The sequence below is a fragment of the Solanum pennellii genome, chromosome 3 (assembly GCF_001406875.1).
Source record: "Solanum pennellii chromosome 3, SPENNV200".
In the NCBI taxonomy this organism is placed as follows: Eukaryota; Viridiplantae; Streptophyta; class Magnoliopsida; order Solanales; family Solanaceae; genus Solanum; species Solanum pennellii.
The window spans coordinates 66,385,079-66,408,509 of record NC_028639.1 but is presented as its reverse complement, the minus strand read 5'-3'; the positions used below and the strand labels follow the sequence as shown (position 1 = coordinate 66,408,509).

The following is a 23,431-nucleotide window of genomic DNA, read 5'->3' as shown; positions in this document are numbered from 1 at the left end:
TTAAAATTCTCTCGATATTTCAAATCATTTAATGTATATTTCATTAGAAATGATTCACTTTTGAACACATTAAAATTTTAATGTATAATTAATTATGAAAGAAAGAAGGAATAAAAACCAGAAACATAAAAGAGAAAAATGAAGAAGTAGAATAAGGAGGAGAAAAAGAGTTTAACCATTACAAATAATGTGTTACGAAACTTCTAACTTATGGTGAGAAAATATATATTATGGATAAGACCAAGTAACTAAAGTCTTAGAAGATATAGGGTAAAGAAATGTTATTGTATTATTATTTTTTCATTTCTCGCCAATTGTTTGGGTCGAAAAGTTTTACCTTGTAAAATGAAATGCTTACTCGTAAAATCTATTTTGTATTTAAAAAAGTTCGAACCTAAAATCTCTAGTTAAGAATAAATAAGAACCTACTATGTAAACAAAATTACACCAAACGTATGTGAAAGGATAATTATATCTTTACATTCATCTTTTTAAGTATGTATATAATGGATACATCACAAATTTATTATTAGATCGATGTATTCATGCACAAATACAATGAATACATCGATGTCCTCTCAAAAGCAATGTACACTCATGCACATTTACACCGGATATATACTAAGCAAAGATTCACTGAATATATTAATGCATTTTATGTTGAATACGTGAAATTAATATTGAATATACCAAAAGAAATTGATATACGATATGCACAAAACATAACATTGAATACACCATTGCATATTATATTTGGATACATAGATACTATATACACAATTTTAAGAAAGTCACGCAGCACTCATAGGACGGTGTTTGTGCGTTGATGGGCTACTGCCACCTGTCTGGTTACCCATAAATTAAATCACAATTTATAATAAAAGATCAAAAGTTACAAATTTTTAGAGAAATAAAATATTTTTGGCACTGAAATAAAAAGCTTAGCGCAAGAAAACAAGGCAGTCATTAGTCAATACTGATAAGTACTTTACGTGCATCTCAATATATGGAGTAATTGCCTCATCAGTTTTTGCTACTACTAATAAGCTTTAATTTGTCCAAATCATTTGTTCCTTTCTAATTTCTGCATTCAGCTAATTTTACCATCGAATAAAATCATCGGTTGGTGTTGAATTTATTGATGCATTTAAAGGTTTATATGAAATCCCCACTATTTTCTCCAACTACTAACTAACTTCCATACATATTTTCTCATAAATTCAGCGTTTTCTAATCCCCACCAACCTCTTATTTATGCAAAACTTAATTGTGTTCTCTACCACTTCCCATCCTCTTCTTCTAGAGTTGGTCTTGCCTTCATTAACTTGTTTTTGGAAAGCATGGGTGATATGATTAGAAAATACAAAATACTACAATATTCATAAATCATGTGTAATAAATACTACATGTCATACTTTTTGTTTTGTTTAGTAGATGAAATATGACATGTAAAGATTTTTTGCTGAATACTATCGTTAATATTGTAGTGTAGTGATAAGACTGCTTCATTCTTAACCAGAGTCCTCGAGTTTGAGTCATGAATATGAAAAAAAATATTATTGGGACCACCTCAAGAATGGATCAGTGCACGATCAAGATTTAATCGAACTATAATACAAATTGAACCGCGTGAAAAAAAAAGTATTTGGTTGATTAAAAAAATAAGTAAATTCATCTCATTCTATTGCTACGACAATTTAGAATCGTGTATAAAAACATTTATGCATGCATCTGCCCCCTCCATCCTTCCATGTCTCTCTCTCCCTCTCGTTTCCCTCTTTGCACACATAGTGATGTTTAACTACTACATTTATACTAGTTTATCTGATTAATGTAAAATTTAATACAAAAACAAATGATATAATTTTATATTTAAAAAATATTTTAACACTAAAAATTTCCATTTTTACGTTTAACGATATAACATAATTTATAGTGACTATTTTTATAAATTTTGTCTTTTTTTTAAACTCGTGTTTAGTCAAACAAATACCACATCAAATTGGATAGAGAGAGTAATGTATAAATATAAGGGGACTTCATTTCTTCTCTTTATTTACATTCTTTCGTTTAGCATAATAAAGTATTATACAATTATTGTTCTCTCTTTAATTAGCACAATAAAGAACTACTATATAATTTTGTTTTCTTTTTTAATTAGAGGTTTCTGATTCAAGTTTTATGTATTATTTTTTTTCTAATAAAACTTTTCTCCAAATATTTAAATAAAACTCTATATAGTGTGAATTCAAATAAATCGAGCTTCAATATGAATACCAAACATACAAATAAAATAGGGAAAAGGGTCTGATATACCCCTCCCAACTTTGTCATTTAGAGCTGATATACCCCTTGTTATGAAAGTGGCTCATATATACCCCTGCTTGTAAACAAATGGCTCACATATACCCTTTTCCTCTAACGGAAATGAAAAAAAAATAATTTTAATCTAAATTTTTATTATTTTTTTCTAAAAAATATAATCCCATACGAGTAAATTTAAACCTCGTCAAACATTTTTTTTTGACTTTTTTTTGTTTCAATGACTAATTTATAATTATTATTTTGATAATCAAATTTATTTATGTTTCACTAATATTCTTGTAAAACTTGTTGTAGATGACCAAATTTTTTCTTCGAATACGAAATTAAATTATAATACACAAAAAAATAGTTTTTTTTCTTCTTTAAACTAAGGAATGAAAGAAAAAAACAAAATAAGAATAAGAAACTCAAATAATTATAATAAAAAAAGTCAAAAAATAATTTATGTATGAAAAAAATTAAAATATAACTTGAACTTTGATAGAAGAATCATATATACCTCTAAATCATTTTTTAAAAAAAATTAGAAGTAATAAATATAAATTTAAAACTAATTTTTTAACCTCCATTAAATGAAGGGTATATGTGAGTCATTTTGTAACGGCAGGGTATATGTGAGCCATTTGTATAACGGTAAAGCCATATATGAGCCATTTTTATAACGAGGGGTATATCAGCTCCAAATGACAAAGTTAAAGGGTATATTAGACCCTTTTCCCAATAAAATAACACATGCATCATATCTATATAAACCACTCAGACTTCCCCCAAAGTTCACAACTAATAAAGTAGTCTCTGAGGTGTGAGGCCATGGCTATTTTCTCTAGAGTAGTGATCCCTTTGAAAATCACCCTCATCATATTCACCATTACACTGATCTTTTCCCCTTCACTAATCTCCTCTGCTTTCACTCCCAAAAAATTCAAAAAAATCTATGCATTTGGGGATTCCTACACAGACACAGGCAACACACACTCAGCCACTGGCCCTAGCTCTTTCAATTACGTATCAAATCCACCTTACGGAAACACATTTTTTCACCATCCAACAAACAGATACTCAGACGGTCGATTAGTCATCGATTTCGTAGCGGAATCACTGTCGTTGCCGTTTTTACCGCCTTATCGAGATCTGAAAGCGGATAAAACTTATGGTGTTAATTTTGCTGTAGCTGGTTCTACTGCTATAAGGCACGGATTTTTTGTGAAGAACAATATCACTTTGAATGTGACTCCACAATCGCTTCAAACGCAGCTCACGTGGTTTAACAGGTTTTTAGAGAGCAAAGGTTGTGTGAATTCTACAACGACGCCGCAGCAGTGCGAGGCGTTGTTTAGTGATGCTCTGTTTTGGGTGGGTGAAATTGGGGCTAATGACTATGCGTATAGCTTTGCATCTACTGTTTCACCCAACACGATTCAACGGCTAGCTACCAGAAGTTTCACTGGTTTTTTACAGGTAATTAGTAGTATCATAAATATTTCTAATCATATAAGCATCTAATTCAGTAGTGCAACAATGCATCCATCGATGAACTTTTCACACCTTAATGTTGCACCGACAAAAAGAAAATTCAAGTTTGTTTTAATTTTTATTCATTCATTTTGTACCTCACTCATAGTTGGTTTATTCATTCATTTTGTATTATTACGTACTCTTAGCATGTCCACATCCCACCGCACAGTTGTGTAACTACACTTATTGTTATGCCTTTTAAGTAGGTGTAAACGGAGTAACATTTATATCCTTTGATTTTGGATAAATAAATGTACACTTAAATTTGTATAAAGTTAGAAAAGTAAACACACTCATTCTATATGATATAATATGGGTCCGGCATGAACAACTAGACAAATACAAATCAGTTCGAGTGTATCTCATATAAATTGTCAGGTAGGACGTATGTGCTATTTATTCAATTTTATATAAGTTTAAGTGTCTCTTTGTACACATTCAAAATTGAAGGGACATAAATATTAACGGAAATCAAAGTTAAAAGAGAACATTTTTATGCATTACGTCTATTGTTGTTGTCTTTAGCATGTCCATCTCTAAATTTTTTTTGAATGAATACAGTTTATTTATGATCCAAAAATGAATGAATTTATCAAAGTTCAAGAATGTATTACTACCTTCGTTTCATTTTATATATCACTTTTCGGATTTCAAGAGTCAAACAAGTTTATCTTTGACTGTAAATTTTTTATAGATCTTATGAGCTTTTTGAATTATCAATTATTGTGACTCTTTTTATGTAGTTTACAAATATATAAATTTATTTCAAAATAATTTAAAGATTTCATGCTCAAATTTTCCATCAAACTTAAATTGTTTGACTCTCAAAACATAGTGTCACATAAATTGGGACAGAGGATAGTAATTATTTCCCCAGAGTTAGTTTTCAACTACTTTTAAAACATGACTATCTCCGCTTTAAAGAACAGTTTGAGAAGAATCAAAAAGATGATATTGACAAATGACACTTTAATTAATGTCTTTCTTTTAAGTGGTGAGTCACACACCTCAACACGCCTCTGTACTTTGAGTAAAATCTCATATTTGAATGGTTCATATACAGGCATTATTGAACAAGGGAGCAAAATATGTACTTGTTCAAGGTCTTCCACCAACAGGTTGCTTAACACTGTCCATGTATCTGGCACCTGACACAGACAGAGATGCCATGGGATGTGTGGGAAGTGCAAACAAGCACAGCATCCTGCACAACAGCATCATCCAAGCCCAATTAGATTCATTCAGAAAACAGTTCCCACAAACTGTCATTGTTTATGCAGACTACTGGAATGCATACAGCACAGTTGTGAGAAATCCAAACAAGAATGGCTTTAAAGAGGTGTTCAAAAGTTGTTGTGGCGCTGGTGGCGGAAATTTAAACTTCGATATATTCAGTACTTGTGGTTCTCCTTCAGCAAGCTCTTGCCCGGATCCATCTCAGTATATTAACTGGGATGGTGTTCATCTTACCGAAGCCATGTATAAGACTATGGCTAGCATGTTTCTACACGGGAAATATTGTAAACCTCCATTTAGTTACTTGCTAGCGAAAAAAAAGTAGTTCTGAACCGCGAGTCAGTAGATGGTCTCAAAATTGTTTTAGACGACAAATTTCTATTTCATTATGTTCTTTAAATTTATGTCAAATCTAATGATATGTCTCGTCAAATTAGGTTGGAGGAAAGTATTGAAAAAGTGCTTTGTAAGAGTCTGTTTGAAGGACTTTGTACATAAAGTCGGGTCTCATTCATGAACTCTACAAAATAAGACTCTTTCATTTTCTCGAAGTACTTTGATATGATTTGGAATAATATACCCAACGAATGAAATTTGTTTCGAAATTAAAATCGAATAACATGGTTATATGAATGATCATTGATCTTGAAATGTCTACCTTGCCCATGCGACATGAGTTATAAATGCAAATTGGTTTTTCCTATGAATCTGGAGTTAGGAACATTTCATCAAGTTAGAAACAATGAACTTGCTTAACTAATAATAAGTCCACAATGTCTAATTGGCATAGACGTCCAGAAGTGAGTACTAATTGTTTATATGAATAATCAAAATCACCATCTAAACATAAATAAAATTTTGAAGTGGAACTCTTGGAAATTCTTGGGCGGTTTAGATCTTAGAACGAGTTAAACTTCCTCAATGGTAAAAGCATACACTAGCTATACATTTGAGGAACAAACGAACTTTAATTTCCACAAGTTGCGTGTTCAAAAGATGTAATTTGAATAACACTTTTTCACATTGAATAACTTGTAAGTTTTCGCTATAACTCAATAGTTACAAGCACCTTTCATTCAATAGATGTCCGCTTCCTCAAATTTACTTACGAAAATTCTGAACTACTCTAGAATATTTCCTACACTTGCAAAGTTAAGTTAGACGTTAATCAAATAGTAGGTGATCAAGACAAAAATATTAAATTGAATTTCAACATTACCGTAAAAGGTTAAAAATAGTCATTCACCATTGCCTTAATCACATTATTCCACAAACTTTAATTGCACTGCATAGCAAATTTTAATTTGTATATTTTCGTATACAAAATGGGTTCTGCATTTGCATATTTCGGTATATAAATGGATCCTGCATTTCGGTCTATTTGTATGTTTTGATATACAAATGGGATTTCATGATAAAAAACATGAAATGTTTGCTACGAATTATAAATAAAAGAAATTATGACTATAACATTTAATTTGAATTAATAATTTACTATTTCATACCATTTTCCTTAAATAATTTGGATTGAGTCCAATTTAGATAAACAGTTTTACGATTAGATCCATTTCGTATAGTTTGCCCCTAACAAAGAGGTACCCACAATCTATTTCTCAATTGCATATTTGCAACCGTAGCAGGTTCAACATTAGAAGGTAAAAAAAATATTTTATATAAAAGCATATATTTGATGAAGAAATAAAGTACAAATTCTAATAGTTATTATTTAGTATTTTTTTAGTTAAAACCTTATTCCCCACTTTAAACATCCAACTACAAAATACATGATGCATAGTAAATTTGCAAGGCACAAAATGCGCATGAGAGAAGCAACTCCAATTAACTGTAATTAACTATATATACTCACTCTACATCAAACCCTTTCTCTTGAGTCACACAAATGACCTCAATTCCTCATCCTTGTCCATAGCTTGGTCAACTATCTTATCATGCAATGCTTTCTGATAATTGTATGAATTTTTATCAGATTCGATGATTCCCTTGGGACCAATTGTAGTTCCAATCATCCCACCTTTGGCAACGAATTCTTCCATGGCCTTCTCCTCTCATCTTCTTTCTCGAGTCTAAACTTCTCATCCCCATTCTTATCTCTATCTCTAGTTACTCGATATTACTTGATATTTCAGTACTTCTCCTTGTAAGTCAGGTGTTGTCGTTGTAATTTGATTTATTGTTTGGATATTTCTGTTGAAAAATTGGGTTTGTTTCAGCTGTCACGTTTAGTCTAGACCAATTATTCCTTGTAATTAGTTTGACATTGACAAAGTCAAATGACTATTGGTAGGAAGGATGGAAGGGAACTGTTATGGGAAAATTATTTTCATGAAAAATCAAACTTGTGGTATCTAGCAGATTCATCTTCTTCTCCTATCATTTTGATTACTTTGGACATAATTCAACAGCAAGTTGTTTTAGTCAAGAATGGCGTCGGTTCTAGTTTCGTGTTTGTGCAGTAACCAAACATTAATTCTGATTTTGTTGCTCCATTCAGTACTGCTTGTGGGTGTCAAAGCACAGATGCAGCTGAATCCCTTATACTACGATTGTTCAATGCCCAATAATTATACAGAAGGAAGCAAATTCCAATCAAATCTTAACCGATTGCTGTACAATAATAGTAGCAATTCCGTCTATACAAAAGCAAGTGAAGGAGAAGACCTTGATAAAGTTTATGGAGTATTCCTCTGTAGAGGAGACGTTGTAACTAAAGACTGCAAAAACTGCATAGATGTGGCAAGGGAGCGGATTCAACGTGAATGTCCGCTCAAGAAACAGGCAATTATATGGTTTGATGAATGTTTGGTCCGCTATTCTAATGTATCATTCGCGTCCATATTAGACAGCTCGATTTCTAAGATCCTGTATGACACACAAAATGTTTCACAGCCAGAACGATTCATGGGGAATTTGAGTGCGATGTTTGATAATGTCATCACTCAAGCTATTACCATCAATCTCATCTGAAATATGCTGACAATTCTGATGAAATTAACGATTTTCAAAGACTGTATGGCATGGTGCAGTGTCTACCTGATTTGTCAGCTGCAGATTGTGTCACTTGCCTGAACGCCGCTTTGTCTCAAATGAGTATCACACTCTTTGACGCCAAAATACCAACAGGAGGCAGAGTTCTTCATGCAAGCTGCAATTTAAGGTACGAAATATATCAACTCCTCGCCAGTTTACCGCCATTGACCAGCCAGGGCAACGAAGACCAAGGTGTGCGATCTTCTATAAGTTAATTACATGCTTTAATTTTACTCTGAAGCCAAATTTCCCAGAAATCTATATGGAGGTACTGTTTCTCACATGAAACTAATCACTTCAAATGTATATTAAAAGCTTTTTAATCATAATTATATACTACATGGTCCACATCAAATGTTTGTCGTTTAAGTTTTTGGCGCACACTCTCAAAGAAAATCATCTACTAATAGAGTTATGGCTGAATGAACTGTGCATGTATCAAATATAATTTCTCCAACTTGTAGATAAGATAGTCACACATACTTTTAATACATCACGAAGTAATAGTTGAATTCAGCTTTTAAATGATCAACTATTTCTTTTCAGGCAAAAATACTTCAAAGACAAAGCTTATTAGTATCATTACAGGTGTTACACTAGCAATTTTAGCTGTTGTACTGGCAGGAACTTGCTTTTACCTTCTAAAAAGACGAAGACAAATAGAGAAAGGTAAATTTTCCTTTGACATTTTGGATTGAAAAGTAAATAATAGTTTCAGCTAACCAATCAAAAGTTGAATCTTTACAGAGAGGAATGAAAAGAGTCAAGAACTTCAATTGCTTGACATAATAGGAGAAACACTTGATGAGAATGATGATTTTGGCTCAGAAAAGAAGGGGAGATCCAGAGAGTTTCCAGTTGTAAAACTAGACCTCATTCGAGTGGCTACGCAAAATTTTTCTGAAGAAAACAAGCTTGGAGAAGGTGGATTTGGTCCTGTGTACAAGGTAACAATTCCTATCATTCATCATGACCTAGGAAGTCCTTAAGTCTTAGTCTAATTACTAGTGAATCTAGTTTGTAGAGGGGGTCAATTTTTCCATGAAATTCTGGGTTATTTAATGTTGTGTATAACATTCCAGGGTACACTACCATATGGCATAACAATTGCAATCAAAAGGCTGTCTAGAACGTCCGGTCAGGGACTGAAAGAGTTCAAGAATGAAGTTGTCTTAATTGCAAGATTACAACACAGAAATCTCGTGAGGCTCTTGGGTTGCTGTTTAGAGGGAATCGAAGCACTGCTTATCTATGAGTTCATGCCCAACAAAAGCCTGGACTTCTTCATTTTTGGTTTGGCCTTGACTAATTTGGCATATTAGTATACTACAAAGAAGCAACTAATTTACTAACTGCATAATTTTTTTTCCCTATAGAATCAAGAGAAAACAAGATTCTGGATTGGAGACAACGTCTCCACATTATTAAAGGAATAGCAAAGGGCATTCTGTATCTACACGAGGATTCTCGACTAAGAATCATTCATAGGGACCTAAAAGCAAGCAATGTTTTACTGGACAAAGATATGAACGCCAAGATATCAGACTTTGGAATGGCAAAGATGTTTAGCGGAAATCAACGAGAAGCCAATACAAATAGAGTTGTTGGAACCTAGTAAGATTATGAAAAAATGCAAAAAATCTATTGGTACCGCAAGATTGATGCTAAGAACCATTTTTTACTTTTGCCATTTTTACAGTGGATATATGGCTCCTGAGTATGCTATGGAGGGACTTTTTTCCACTAAATCAGATGTGTTCAGCTTTGGTGTTCTGTTGCTTGAGATTTTAAGTGGAAGGAAGAACAATAGCTATGTTTCCGAATATGGTCAGAGCCTCCTTAATTTTGTAAGTGTATTTCTTCTCCATTTATTATTTTTGGTTATATCAATTTCAACATACATACAACATACTAAAACTATCTTGATATTTCAGGCGTGGAAGTTGTGGCGCGAAGAGCATGGATTAGAGCTAATGGACCCTTGCTTATCGCAGTCCTGTGTGACAACTGAGATAACAAAATGCATCCATATCGGACTACTCTGCGTTCAACAAGATCCAGCAGATAGACCTACCATGTCCTCTGTAGTTTTTATGCTGGAAAACAACACTAAAACACTTCCACAGCCATCACAACCTGCATTTTCTATTGGGAGACTTGCCATGAAATCAGCTGAGCCTCAATCTAATGATCAGTTGTGTTCCGTTAACGAGGTCACTTTATCTATACTATCACCCCGATGACCATTAATATCCGGCTCCTCTCCATTTTTCCCAAGTTCCTCCTTCGATTGGTGACACATGACATATGTTGAATTTAATGGTTACCATTTAATTGACCACAGTAAATCCCTAACCATTGTTGAGATATCAGTACTCCATATCAATTTAGTTCCACGGATTGTTATAATCCCACATTCTTAATTCTTCCTGTCCATAAATATAGTAAAAAAATATACATCTTCCTACGCAAGATCTATATCCTTATTCTGTTACCTTGTCGATAACTGAACCGTTTACTATCAATAATCGATAACCAATTAACCATATTTTAACAATTTTATAACAGTTTAGCATGTATATACCCTCAAAACCGAATGATAAACAACCTTACTTGAAAGTCTTAATTATTTGGAACAAAATAGTATCAACAAAGAAGCTCCGCGTCTTGTTGTCTTTAATTTTTTTTCTTCTTCTTGTGTTCTTTTTGTTGATTTTCAGAAAATCATTTTTTTCTATAGTAAAAATATGAGGGAATTATTGGAAAATTATTCATTCTTCTCTTAAATTGCAATTTTTGGGACAAAGCTACTATTTACTAAGATTTTCACCGTAAGTTTTCTTATGAGAATTTATGAAAAATTTACGCCACTAAAGATTTGGCTAGACTTAAGAATTTTAACAATAAGAGAAGATGGAAAAAAGTAAAGGATTTTTTTTTAATAATTACGACATACATAATATTAGTGGCGGAGGCAGAATTTTCATCGAGGGTTCAAAATAATAAGTAAGCACGATAATAGTATCCATAAAAACGGGGCGATTCAAATATAAATGGGTCGAATCAGATATAAGCAACTACAAAAATTCAACTCCACCTCAACCCAAACAATAAATTGAAACTACCAAAAGAATAATTTTGAATCCGATCATATTGTAGCAACAGAATTTGTGTCGAGAAAATAATTATCAAGATTAGAAAATATTGCGACAATCGTATTTATATATAAATTTTAAATAATTACTCTTATTTATTTAATCTTACTTATAATTATATTATTTATTAATTAAATATAAATTAAACGTTTGACTGAAAATGAGTACGAGAGAATGTATTTTTCTAATTTTGATTATGAAAACTTGAAAAATAAGTTTTACTTAATTTTATAAAAATAGAAAAAAAATTTATTTTTAATATCTAATAAAATATTATAAATCCCTATAGATTTTCAGAGAAAATATCTTTTCATTTATTTAGAAATAAAAATGAATTCTTGAACACCCTTTATCGTTGAGCCAATCCCTTGGCTTATGTTCAGGGGGTTCATCGCTTAGTATATACATATAAATCGAAAAATTGATTCTATGTATATCGTGTATTTTTTTCAACGACGGGAATTTGGATGAACCCCTTGAATCTGTGTAGACCTGTCCCTGCATAATACACGTCTTTTTAAAAAGCATATATATAACTAAGACATTTAATTTGTTTTGTATTTTAAGAAATTAATGTTTTTGTGTATTTTGTATACTTTTTCTTAATTTCGTTCAAATCTTGTTAGATGTCACATTGAATGTAACTCTAATAAAGTATATGGTAAAAAGATGAGAGGAAAAAAATCAAAAAATTTGAGAAATTAGATAAATAGTAGTTTTAGCTCCAAGAGGTGTCTCATCATTGTATTCATGATTCCTAGCTTCATATATATTTGGGTGTATTTTCTACCTATTTTCTAGATTTTGGTTATGTCATCAATTTCTAAGAACTAATGAAATTATCAACTTAATTGACCAATTTACATGAACTATACAATCAAAATCTATTTTAATAGAGTAATATTTCAAAATAAATAGTCACATAATATTATAGATTAGATTCCATATATGAGCTACTATAAACTATTACAAATATATATTTTTTAATTTTACTTAGTATTTTTGAAAATAGAGTTGTGTATGATTATAATTTTTTTACAAAATAATATTTGATTATTTGGATGTGCCTTTTTAAAAAAAAAATAAAAAGAAAATATGACTTAAATGTGAAATATAATTTAGATAGATCATTTTCATAAAATTAAAAAATATAGAGTGAAATTTATAAAGAAAAATATAGTAAAACTGAAACCAAAGTTTTGAGATGTTTTTTTTTAACACAATAAAATCCACAATTAATTTAGTTGTTTATCGATTTTTATTTATGAAGAGATTTTCTTTGTTTAGAGACTTTTGTTTATGGAGAGGATTTATCTCTACCGCTTATATTCTTTTAATTTTGTAGGCCGATTGGTCATATCAATAACAATATTAGAGATAATTTCGGAGATCTCCCTCCAGTTTCATTCTATAGCACTCACCTCTCCTGTGGTTTACAATATTATGTTTACCTCTCTTATTTTCATTTACTAATCACCATTCTTTAAAAAATGTTAAGATGTTTTCCGAATTGAAATTGTATTTTAAAATTTTAGTGATCAAACATTTATTTTTAATTAAAAAAAAAAAGTAAATATTCTGCCAAAATTTGATAATAAATCTGATACACATTAGATACATACCCAGTGCCAATACGAGACCCAATATTATATATACATATATGTATGTTTTTTATTTTTTTTAACTTTGATAATTATTGTAATTTATAGTATTTTTTAACATAATTTTCATACAATATATATTACTTCTTTTGTTTTTATCATGTGATACAAATAAAGTTTCAAATTCAATCATTTTATTTATATAAATTCTTTTTTATATTTAGGTTATTAAATATTGTGATTTACAATATATGTATTTTTATATAATATCTCTATCTCTTTATCCCAAGTTACGTGGGATAAATGAAATTTTGAGAGTAAACAAAATCTTTTTATATATTTTCAAATATTTTGAAGCTATTAATTATTATAATTTTTAATATTTTTTACATAATTTTTAAATATATATAAAGTGATAAAAGACCAAAAAAAAACTTTAAATTGTTAAACTATGCCCTGACTACAAGCAGGCATGTTGAAACTTGAGAATTTATTATTTTATATGATTTTTGAAAATATTTTAAATTATTAATTACTATGAGTTATAATTTTAAGCGATTTTGAAGTAATATATTATTTCGTTCTTCCAATTTATGCGGCATATATATAATTTCAAAAATTAATTATTTTTATATCTTTTAAATATTTTAAATTGTTACTTATCGTAATTTGTAGTGCCTTTTACGTAATTTTTAAATAATTTTTGTTATTTCTCATGTCCCAATTTATGTTGTATCGATATAATTTTGAGAGTCAATCAGTTTTGTTTGTCTTTTAAATTTCTAAGTTGTTAATTATTGTGATTTGCAATACTTTTTACGTCATTATCAAATAATATGTCATTTTCTCTAACTCATTTTATGTGCGTCACTCATAAAATTTTGAAAGTCAAATAGTCTTTTTATATTACTTCTAAGTATTTTAATTTATTAAATTATTGTAATTTAAATTATCTAATTTACAAATATATATAACAAGCTTAAAAGAAAATGTAAGACAAAATTAACAGAAAAAAGTGAAGAATTAGTGGTTGATTAATATTATGCAAATGAAATTTGAAGAGGCAGCTATGTGTTGTATATATTATTTTATAAAAAATTACCTTATTAATTATTGTGATTTATAGTATCATTGTGCTTTTAGTATCATTTTTATAAAAAAACATATGTTTCTTCTTTTTGTTGGGTTTTATTTGCCCTAAATTTCTTACCATGAATAGGTTTTCCTTTTAGGAAAAGGTTTTGGATTGACTAATCCTTTTTCTAGTAGGAAAAGGTTTAGGACTATATAAATAGAGATATGTTCCTTCTAACTTAATCAGCATTCACAATGTAGTCTTAAGGGCTTTGAGAGTTTTGGTTAGAGAGAGAATTTATGGGTTACAAGTTTGATACGTTATCACTTGTGTGAACCTCCCATGTATTCCGAGTGAATTGGTTGAGGTTGTTTCTCTTTGTATTTTGTACTCTCATATTTATAGTGGATTGCTCATCTCCTTTGTGGACGTAGGTCGATTAACCGAACCACGTTAAATCTTTGTGTCTTTTGGTATATTTCTCGTTGTCTTCTTACTCGTGGTCTTTCGAGGTTTGCTTTGCTAGTTTCCGCATTTACACCTGCTTATTTCCGGTCCTAACACTTTTGTCCTAATTTATGTGGGACAATAGAATTTAGAGAGTTAATCATTTTTTGATGTGATTTTTAAATATTTGAATTCAATAATTATAAGAATTTACTTATATATAAATTTTATATGATTTTTAAATATTTAAATTCAATAATTATAATAAATATTTGAATTAATCATTATATGTTATTTCTTCTATCTCAATTTATGTGTCTTTAATAGAATTTTGAGTGTGAATAATTTTTTTAATACTATTTTTAAATATCAGTAATGAACAATATAATATCATTTAAATGTAGCCTTAGTAATGAAATATGAAATATTAAATTTATTAGTTTATTTTATTCTACTTGATCTCAAACACAATAACAAAGAAAGCCTAAAATAACTATAAAAAATGAATAAGTACTAAATATATCTTACTGTTATAAATCCATTGAATAGTGGATGACCATTTGGTTTATTCATGAACTACTAAATTCATGTATGTGTATTCCTTAGATGATATGCAAAAAAAAATGTAATTTATCAATATGTATCAGTGAATTTATCGTAAAAAGATACTTTCTTTGTCCGGTATTGTTTGTCTTGGTTTCTATTTTTAGAGTTAAACTATAATAACTTTGACTAACGTTTTAAGATGCATTTTTTCATCATATTAATATGCAAAAAAAATGTAATTTATAGTAATTTTCATATAGTTTTAAAATATCTAATTTTTTTGTTTAAAATATCTAATTAATGTGATCTAATTTACCTTTGAAAACTAATCAAAATTAACTTTCGATAAACACAACATGACAAATATTTCTGAAAGATACAAATAAAACTTTGAAAAAATACTGCATTATCAACAAAAGGACACATCAGAACTAGAGGGGAAAAAAAATGATGATACACACAATATCAAAAACAAATGGTATAAGCATTGACAGCAAATATAAAGCATAATTAGATAGTAACTTACCAAATTTCCTTTTTCTAGGAAGTAAGCATGTTGACCAATAGCTATTTCCTAGAATCTTCTATATATTTAGCAAATAAAGTAAAACAAAGTCATTGTCCAGAATAAAAGTTTTTTTCCTTTTTATTGATCCATATTTCAAACGAAAATAGACTCTTTAACAACCAACTTCAAAATTGACCACACTTTCTTGTGTAGGGGCTAATCTTTGGTCAGACCCTCTACTTCGTATTACTAGTCAAATATTTTTAAAATTTAATTCTCTTTTTATTTTATTTTTTTGATATTTTAAAAAAAAAAAACTATTTTACTCTTTATTTATTAATATTTTTGAAAAATATAATAAGTAAATATATTTAAGACTTTATCAATTAATAGAAATGAGATGATAAATTTATTATATTAATAATTATTTTTTTAATAGATGTATTAAGTTAAAATTTGACAAATACATAAAAACGAACAAAGTATCTCAAAAGTCAAAAAAAAATCTATTTATTTTCGGATCATTTTCATTTTGAACTTTTGACTATTGATGTTGAGACTGTCGGAAAATAAAAAGGCATTTCTCATAATTTGGACCTTTAATAAAGAAAGAAGGTTATATTTGTATTCTGGCTATTTAAAGAAAGTTTAAAGTAGGTCAGAATTTAATTCATTGATGTTTACTAGATTCTAATTTATTTGTTCTTTTATAATTTTGAAGTATCTAATAAAATATTTTTATTTATTTATTCTGGACTTTTGGCTAACATATCAAACAAAGAAGAAAATTTGATTCAAAATATTTTGATACAATTTCTGTATATCAAATAGAGTGAACTATGTTTTTATGGGTTGATTTTGTCTTCCTTGCACGTAAATAACTTAGAACCGTATAATTTGTTGTCATAAAAGATGAGTCCGAAACTTAAAGGGTACAACATTTAACAAAAATTCCAAAATGGTACATAAAATTTTATATTAACCAAAACGGTAAAATCGCTGCAGGTGAGATAAGTCGCTGCACCTGCAGCAATTTTACCGTTTTGGTTAATATAAAATTTTATATACCGTTTTGGAATTTTTGTTAATATTTTGTACCCTTTAAATTTCGGACTCCATAAAAGATTATTACTTTTCATTAATTTTTACTTTGTCTATTATTTTTTAAAAAAGTGATATGTTACCTTTGGCCACTGCATTAATTTAATGAAAGTTGGAGGAAATAAAAGAGAGTTATTAAATGATTCTTAAAGTAGACATCAACATGGGCTTTAATCAGAGGTCTACCTTGTGTATGGAGAAATTTAATTGAGAGTGTCTGAATGAAATTTATGGCGTATAATTTAGATTTAATCAAAATTCAAATATTAATTAAAAAAAGTAAAAGCGCACGGAGAGAGAAAAACAAAGAAGGGACATATATGAAAGATGATTTAAGCAGAATTAAAGGTTGCTAATTAACTGGAAGCAAAAACTGAAGAGGCAAATCAATAATTTAACACATTGAGTAATATATGTATATATATTTAGGCTAATCAATACAAATGTTCTACAACAGGATTGAAATGACTTGTTTTTATTATTTTAAAACTTAAAAAACAAATGCTTATAAACACTCTCTAAAATTAATCAAATACTTTAAATTTATTTTAATTTTAAAGCACATAAATAAATCAAGCCGCACGAATTCAAAATGGTATAATTATGTCGTAGAGTATCCCTTACTTGTTAAAAGTTATTCAAAAATGATGTCAATTTTTGTAAATAATAATATTTATTAATGATTTTGTTTGAGTTATGTAATTTTTCATAATTGGAGACTTTGGTCTTATGAGTTATTGGGCAATTTTTGTGTTAGGGATTGAAATAACAAAATCAAAAGCAAATAATTTTATATTTTGATGGTGATAAACTAGATGATAAAAGGGTAAAAATATAATATTTTATATAATTTAATTAAGTGATCTACACTGAAAATGCAAATTTATTGAGAAATTAACTTCTCTCTGAATAAAAAACTCTTTAATCACTAATTTAGGGTTGTTCGTGGTTATGATTAAACAATTAAATTGAACCATAATTCGAATCAAATTGATTAAATTAATCGATATTTGGTTTGATTTGATTAGGTTTGATTTTTAAATTTTTAAAATCGATATTTGATCTGATTTTTCTTAAAAATAACTGCAAAAATAATCGAATCAAATCGATAAATTAGAAATATAAATTTTATAGCTATTTATATATAATTTATAAATAAATATGAATATTTTGTTAAATCGATAGGTTGGTGGAAGTCGGGAAGTGAGGGGTGTGGGTGTGGTGTGTGGGGTGGGGTAAAGTCTTCTACTTTTGTAGTACTAATTAATATTATACGACCATGGACTAATTAGTCAATTCAGAGGACAATGCCGTGACGGTTTGTGGACGCAAATAAACTTTTAAATTTATATGTAAAATAAATAAATAAACACATTATTTTACATGGCATGACAAATATATTTATCATGATAAAGTTTGGCTCATTTATGTCATTATCGTTAAAGAAAAGATTCATTAATGCCATAATTTTTTAACGGTGGTTTTTTAAAATCATTTTTGACATGTGGCCAATTATAATTCGTCCACGCTATCAATTTTTTTAATTAAAAAAAAATCATAATTCTAAAAAAAATTGAATTTTCTTTAATTTATTTTATTAAATAAATTGACGTTGTGGCCGAATTATAATTGACCACGTCATCAGTTTTTTTTTTTTAAAAAAAATCAAAATTCTGAAGAAAAAAAAATTGAATTATTTTTTTAATTAAAAAATTGATGATGTGGCCGAATTATAATTGACCACGCGTAAGAAATTGTTTTGCGAAACCAATATTAAAAAATAATGGCATGGATGAGTCTTTTTTTTAACGATAATGACATAAATGAGCCTTTTTTAAAAGTCTTATGGCATATTTAAGCTTTTTCCCGTTGAAGAATATAAATATGAGCTAAAACCAAATTAAAGTATACTATATTTATAATTGAATTTAAATTTTCTACACCGTCACATAATTTTAAAATGCTATAGCCGGTTACCCATTTTCTCTGTAATCTTTTTTAAAAAATATAAAAATTAAAATATTTGAAACTCTTATAAATTAAGACCTTCGCCTCAAGACTAAATTATTGGAAATAAAAAAATGAACTCGTTCCTGATTTACTTGTTTGTTCTCTTAAATATCCTTGTGTGCATCAAAGCTGAAAAGATGACTTACATGGCAAGCTATTGTCCAAATACAACTAGTGATTATGCAGAACGAAGCAAATTTCAGTTCAATCTTAACCGCTTGTTGTACAGATTACTGTACAATAATGCTAGCAATTCCATCTACGCAAATCCTAGCGTAGGTGAAGTTCATGGATTGTATCTCTGTAGAGGAGACGTTGCGCCGAAAGACTGCCAAAACTGTATCGACATGGCTACTGAGAGGATCCAACGCGAATGTCCGCTCAAAAAACAGGCAGTTATATGGTATGATCAGTGTTTGGTTCGCTATTCTGATATACCTAACTTCGCATCCACGTTTAATGTCTCGTCTTATTATTGGATCGTTTACAACTCGGAGAGCTTTTCATGGACGACTCAAGTTAAAGGGATTTCAGATGCAATGTTTGATAACCTTACTCCTAAAGTTACAAATGATTTGAAATATGCGGAGAGTCTAGATGAAATCACACCGTTGTCATTATCTCAGAAGTTGTATGGAATGGTGCAGTGTATACCAGATTTGTCAGCCGAAGATTGTCGTGCTTGCCTCAAGGGTGCGAGGTCTGTAATACCTAAATCTGTACCTCGTGAATGTAGAGTTGTACATGAGAGCTGCCATTTAAGCTATCAATTCAAAAATCCTGAGAAAGGGAGGAGCACGGGAGCACCACCACCGCCATCACCCACACCAGGAGGCAAAGACGAAGGGAGTAATGGAACACCACCACCGCAATCAACCACACCGGGAGACAAAGACCAAGGTAATAACAACATCTTCTCGTTTACTACTTCTGTTTTAATTTACTTGTCTTGATTACTTTTCTTTTTTAGTCCGTTTGGAAAAAGGTACAACATTAGTTCTGAGCTAAGATCGATATTAGTTAGTCGCTTAATTAAATGATTAGAGAGATAATCCACTGTACAATTGAAAAAGTCAAAAAGGAAAAGATATTTTCCCAATTCTCTACTGTTCCATTGGCGAAGCTTGAGCTTCAAGCCTTCGTGTGGCAAACTTTAACGTAAAATCAAAGGGCATTTTAATATATTATACGCCACATATATAGGGGCGAAATCAGGTGCTAAAATGTAAATATGTGATCTCAATTAATTAAATATTTTATATATATATTTTTAAAATTTGGTATAAATATCACCTAGGGTTCAGTTTTTTTTATTAATGCAGTCATGTACTAGAGTTAATCGCACTAACAAATTGAAACAAAGGTACTTTGTTAAGTTGCCTGTAGTGATTTTACTTCTAGGTATGGAGGCCTTAAATATTCCCGCGTCTTTCACAGTAAACTAATTACTTCAAAAAGATCAATTTTTTAAGAGAGAATTATTGAAATTATTTATGAACTTGGGGTAAATAAATACACTCCATATATTTCTGATCTGGCATATGAATTTGCAAGTGGTTTCAACCTCTTGTAGAATATTTAACAAAAGTCAAAAAAAGTGGTTAAAAACATTCCAGGTGAAAATTTAAAGATATTTTTTTATTCATATTGCAAGATCGGTGTATAAAGTTTAGTTAGTCAAGTAAAATAATGTTTTTAAGGCTATGAATGCTTTGAGAATGAAACTAATAATTTACGCTAAATTAAGAAGCTATAATTTTAGCAGTTCTCTATTTTTTTAGAAAACAAGAAACTTTAAAAATATTAATCTTTGACAGGCTATTTTGTGTTTTCAGGGGAAAATACTTGGAATACCAAGGTTATTTGTATCGTCGTAGGTGTAATAGCACTGCTGGCCGTTGTATTGACAGGATCTTGCCTTTACCTTAAGAGAAGAAATAGAAGAAGAACTGAGAGAGGTAACACAAAATTAACATTATTGGTTTAAAAGAAAACAATACTCTCTCTGTTTCAATTTATGTGACATATTTCAGATTTTGAAATCAAATTAGTTTTTTATCAATAATTTTTCATATATTATTTAAATATTTTGAACTGTAAATTATTATAATTTGTATTACTTTTTACGTAGTCTATATATATATAAATTTCATTTCAAAAATTTCGAAGATTCTATGAGCAAATGATAAGGCAACCTTAAGCTATTTGACTATCAAAAAATGAAAAACGGAGGGAATAGTAATTAATGTTTCATCTAACATATACAAAGTTGAATCTTTGTAGAGAGGATGCAAAGGAGACGACTGATTCAATTGCTTGACATGGAAGGAAACTTACTTGATGAATTTTAGTTGATAGATTTGATTAAGTTGTATTTTGTTTTAATCTCAATTTTTTCTGCTTCTTGCTATTTTTAACCCCTCTTGTTGTTGTGTGATTACAGGTGTGAAATACAATAAATCTCTATTTTTTCCATGTTATTTTTCTTTTGGTATAGAAATGATTTTATTAAAAAAAAATCAATATCAAATCGATAACTTGATAATTTTTTTTATCAAACCATTTCGTAATCCAATAACGTAATAACACTTTTTCGATTCGATATCAATCAATTTTATTTTTGCACGCCCAAGAATGCTTAGAATTAATATGAACTTCAACCGCAGTATTTTCCATAATCTTGTCAACATTCGAATTAGTTGAAGCCAATTCTTTAGTGGAAAATAATTTAGTCATTTGGTTTCCATCCTTCAGATGCTCAACTATAGATTATTTGCTCAGAAAAAAAATATTAAGAATTAATTTAAAGTAATTGTAAAATAGAGTAATAATAGAATAGATATCACAATAACTCACAAAATAAAAGAAAGTGAAGCAATAACAAAATAAGTTAATGGTAATAACAATAACTTAAGATGTTTCAAGAACTATTTAATTTTTTTATTATCATTTTTGATATATTTTTATTAGCGTGAAATTACATTTTTGCCCTTAATCATTATTCACTTCATATATATAGAAAGATGTTTCTAGAATTATTAATTATCTTTCTTAATATATTTTTGTTAGCATGAAATTACATTTTTGCCCTTAGTCGTCCTCCCACTTCACTCTTCTATATAATAGAAAAGAAATATGTAAATTATTTTTTAACTTCTTTGATTATAATTGTTTGAGTTTCTTATTCTTATTTTTTTTCTTTCATTCTTTTGTATAAAGGAATAAATTTTAAACTATTTTCTATGGTTATGTTATAATTCTAAACTATTTTCGGTTATATTGTAATTTAGTTTTTATATTTGTTAAAAAAAATTGGGACATTTATAAATAAATTTTACAAGAAAATTAGTGAAATATAAATAAATTTGACCACTAAAATAATAAATTTAAATTATTTAAGAAATAAACAAGTTAAAAGATATATGTGTGAGATGGATTAAATATACCTCATATGGATTATATATATTTTTAAAAATAATTAAAATAGTTTTATTTTCGCATTCGTTAGATGAAAATGATATATGCAGTTCATTTGTATAATAGTAGAATATATTTGAACTATTTTCATAATAAAAATATGTCAACTTTAAATAACAAAATTGAGAAATATATTACCTAGGATCAATGTGGCTCCTTCGTCTTTCACATTACACTAGTGAGTCAAAAAATCATTTTATTAAACAGAAAAAAACTTTAAAAAATCTAAATCATATAATATTTAATTGAATTCATTTTAGATATCAAATATATTTAGGACTTTTAGAAATGGTATGCATAAATCCATCATTATATCTTGAGGTTCTCTTACTTTCATACCATTAAACCAAAAGGAGAGACACATCACACAAACTCAATAATTTATTCGATTTTACTTTATTTTTATCCAAAATTTTTAAAAAAATCACCCAACTATCCATTTATTTACCCACATAATTCCCATACTAAATTTTTTTTTTTAAAAAAAAAGATGGAAAAAATTATCTGATTTTCTCCACCGCCAAATTCTCCACTTTTTCCTCAAAACCCTAACAGCTTCAATCTTGTTGCTTTACTCAACTTTTTTTTCTTGTTTTTTTTTTATCTTTGCTAAAGATTTTGAAGATTTGAAATGTGTTAATGAATTTTCAACCATGAAAACACTTGATATTCTGATTATTGAGAATAGGAATATATGAAATTGAATTGAATGCTTTGTAAGGGTATTTTCAAAAAAAATAATTGAATTGGGTAAATGTCACGACCCAAAACGAGTCGTGAGTGGCACCCACACTTAGCCTACTAGGTGAGCGAACCAACAAATCTAAACCCCAACATTTACCAATAGTCCAACTATAATTAACAAAAATAATGCGGAAGATCCAAAACTTATTAATGTAACCAAGTAAATAAGCTTCTAAAGTTTAACACTTATTATCCCCAAAATCTGGAAGTCATCACATCAAGAACATCTATCCTCAAATTACCAAGTCTAAGAGTATTTAAGAAACCAAAATAAGTAAAAAGATGGTCCATGTCCGAAATTCAAAGACATCAAGACGTGAATGAGAGAATCCAGCACGAGCTAGAAATAATAGCTCACCCTGAACTCTGATGTGCTGGAGACTGGCTAGAGCTGAGGGCGAGTTGAAGTCGATGGTACACTTGCTGCACTCCACAAAATAACAAAGAAGAAAATACAAGTAGGGGTCAGTACAAGGAACACGTAATGAGTAGGTATCATCGGCCAACTCAAAATAGAAAACAATATATATTGAATAATAATATAAAATCAACTACAATACTTAACAGGTGGCAAGCAACAAACACATGAACCATTGACAACAACACCATAATAGGTACACCATCAATCACAACATCAAGCACA

At 29.2% G+C, this 23,431-nt stretch overlaps 2 protein-coding genes and 1 pseudogene across 2 annotated transcripts; all 3 read left to right on the top strand.

Annotated features, from left to right (window-relative positions):
- The first annotated feature begins 3,087 nt into the window (after positions 1-3,087).
- Positions 3,088-5,627, top strand: LOC107015456 (GDSL esterase/lipase At3g48460). The gene is made up of 2 exons (XM_015215723.2): positions 3,088-3,783; positions 4,904-5,627. Exons 1-2 carry the CDS (start codon positions 3,136-3,138, stop codon positions 5,399-5,401), a joined length of 1,146 nt encoding a protein of 381 aa, XP_015071209.1. The 5' UTR covers positions 3,088-3,135; the 3' UTR covers positions 5,402-5,627.
- Positions 5,628-6,836: 1,209 nt separating this feature from the next.
- LOC107013904 lies at positions 6,837-10,491 on the top strand (annotated as a pseudogene).
- An 8,134-nt stretch (positions 10,492-18,625) lies between these two features.
- Positions 18,626-21,042, top strand: LOC107014043 (putative cysteine-rich receptor-like protein kinase 9). Its single transcript, XM_015213911.2, has 3 exons — positions 18,626-19,467; positions 20,403-20,525; positions 20,851-21,042. The coding sequence occupies exons 1-3, from the start codon at positions 18,639-18,641 to the stop codon at positions 20,916-20,918; spliced, it is 1,020 nt and encodes a 339-aa protein (XP_015069397.1). The 5' UTR covers positions 18,626-18,638; the 3' UTR covers positions 20,919-21,042.
- The last annotated feature ends 2,389 nt before the right edge of the window (positions 21,043-23,431 follow it).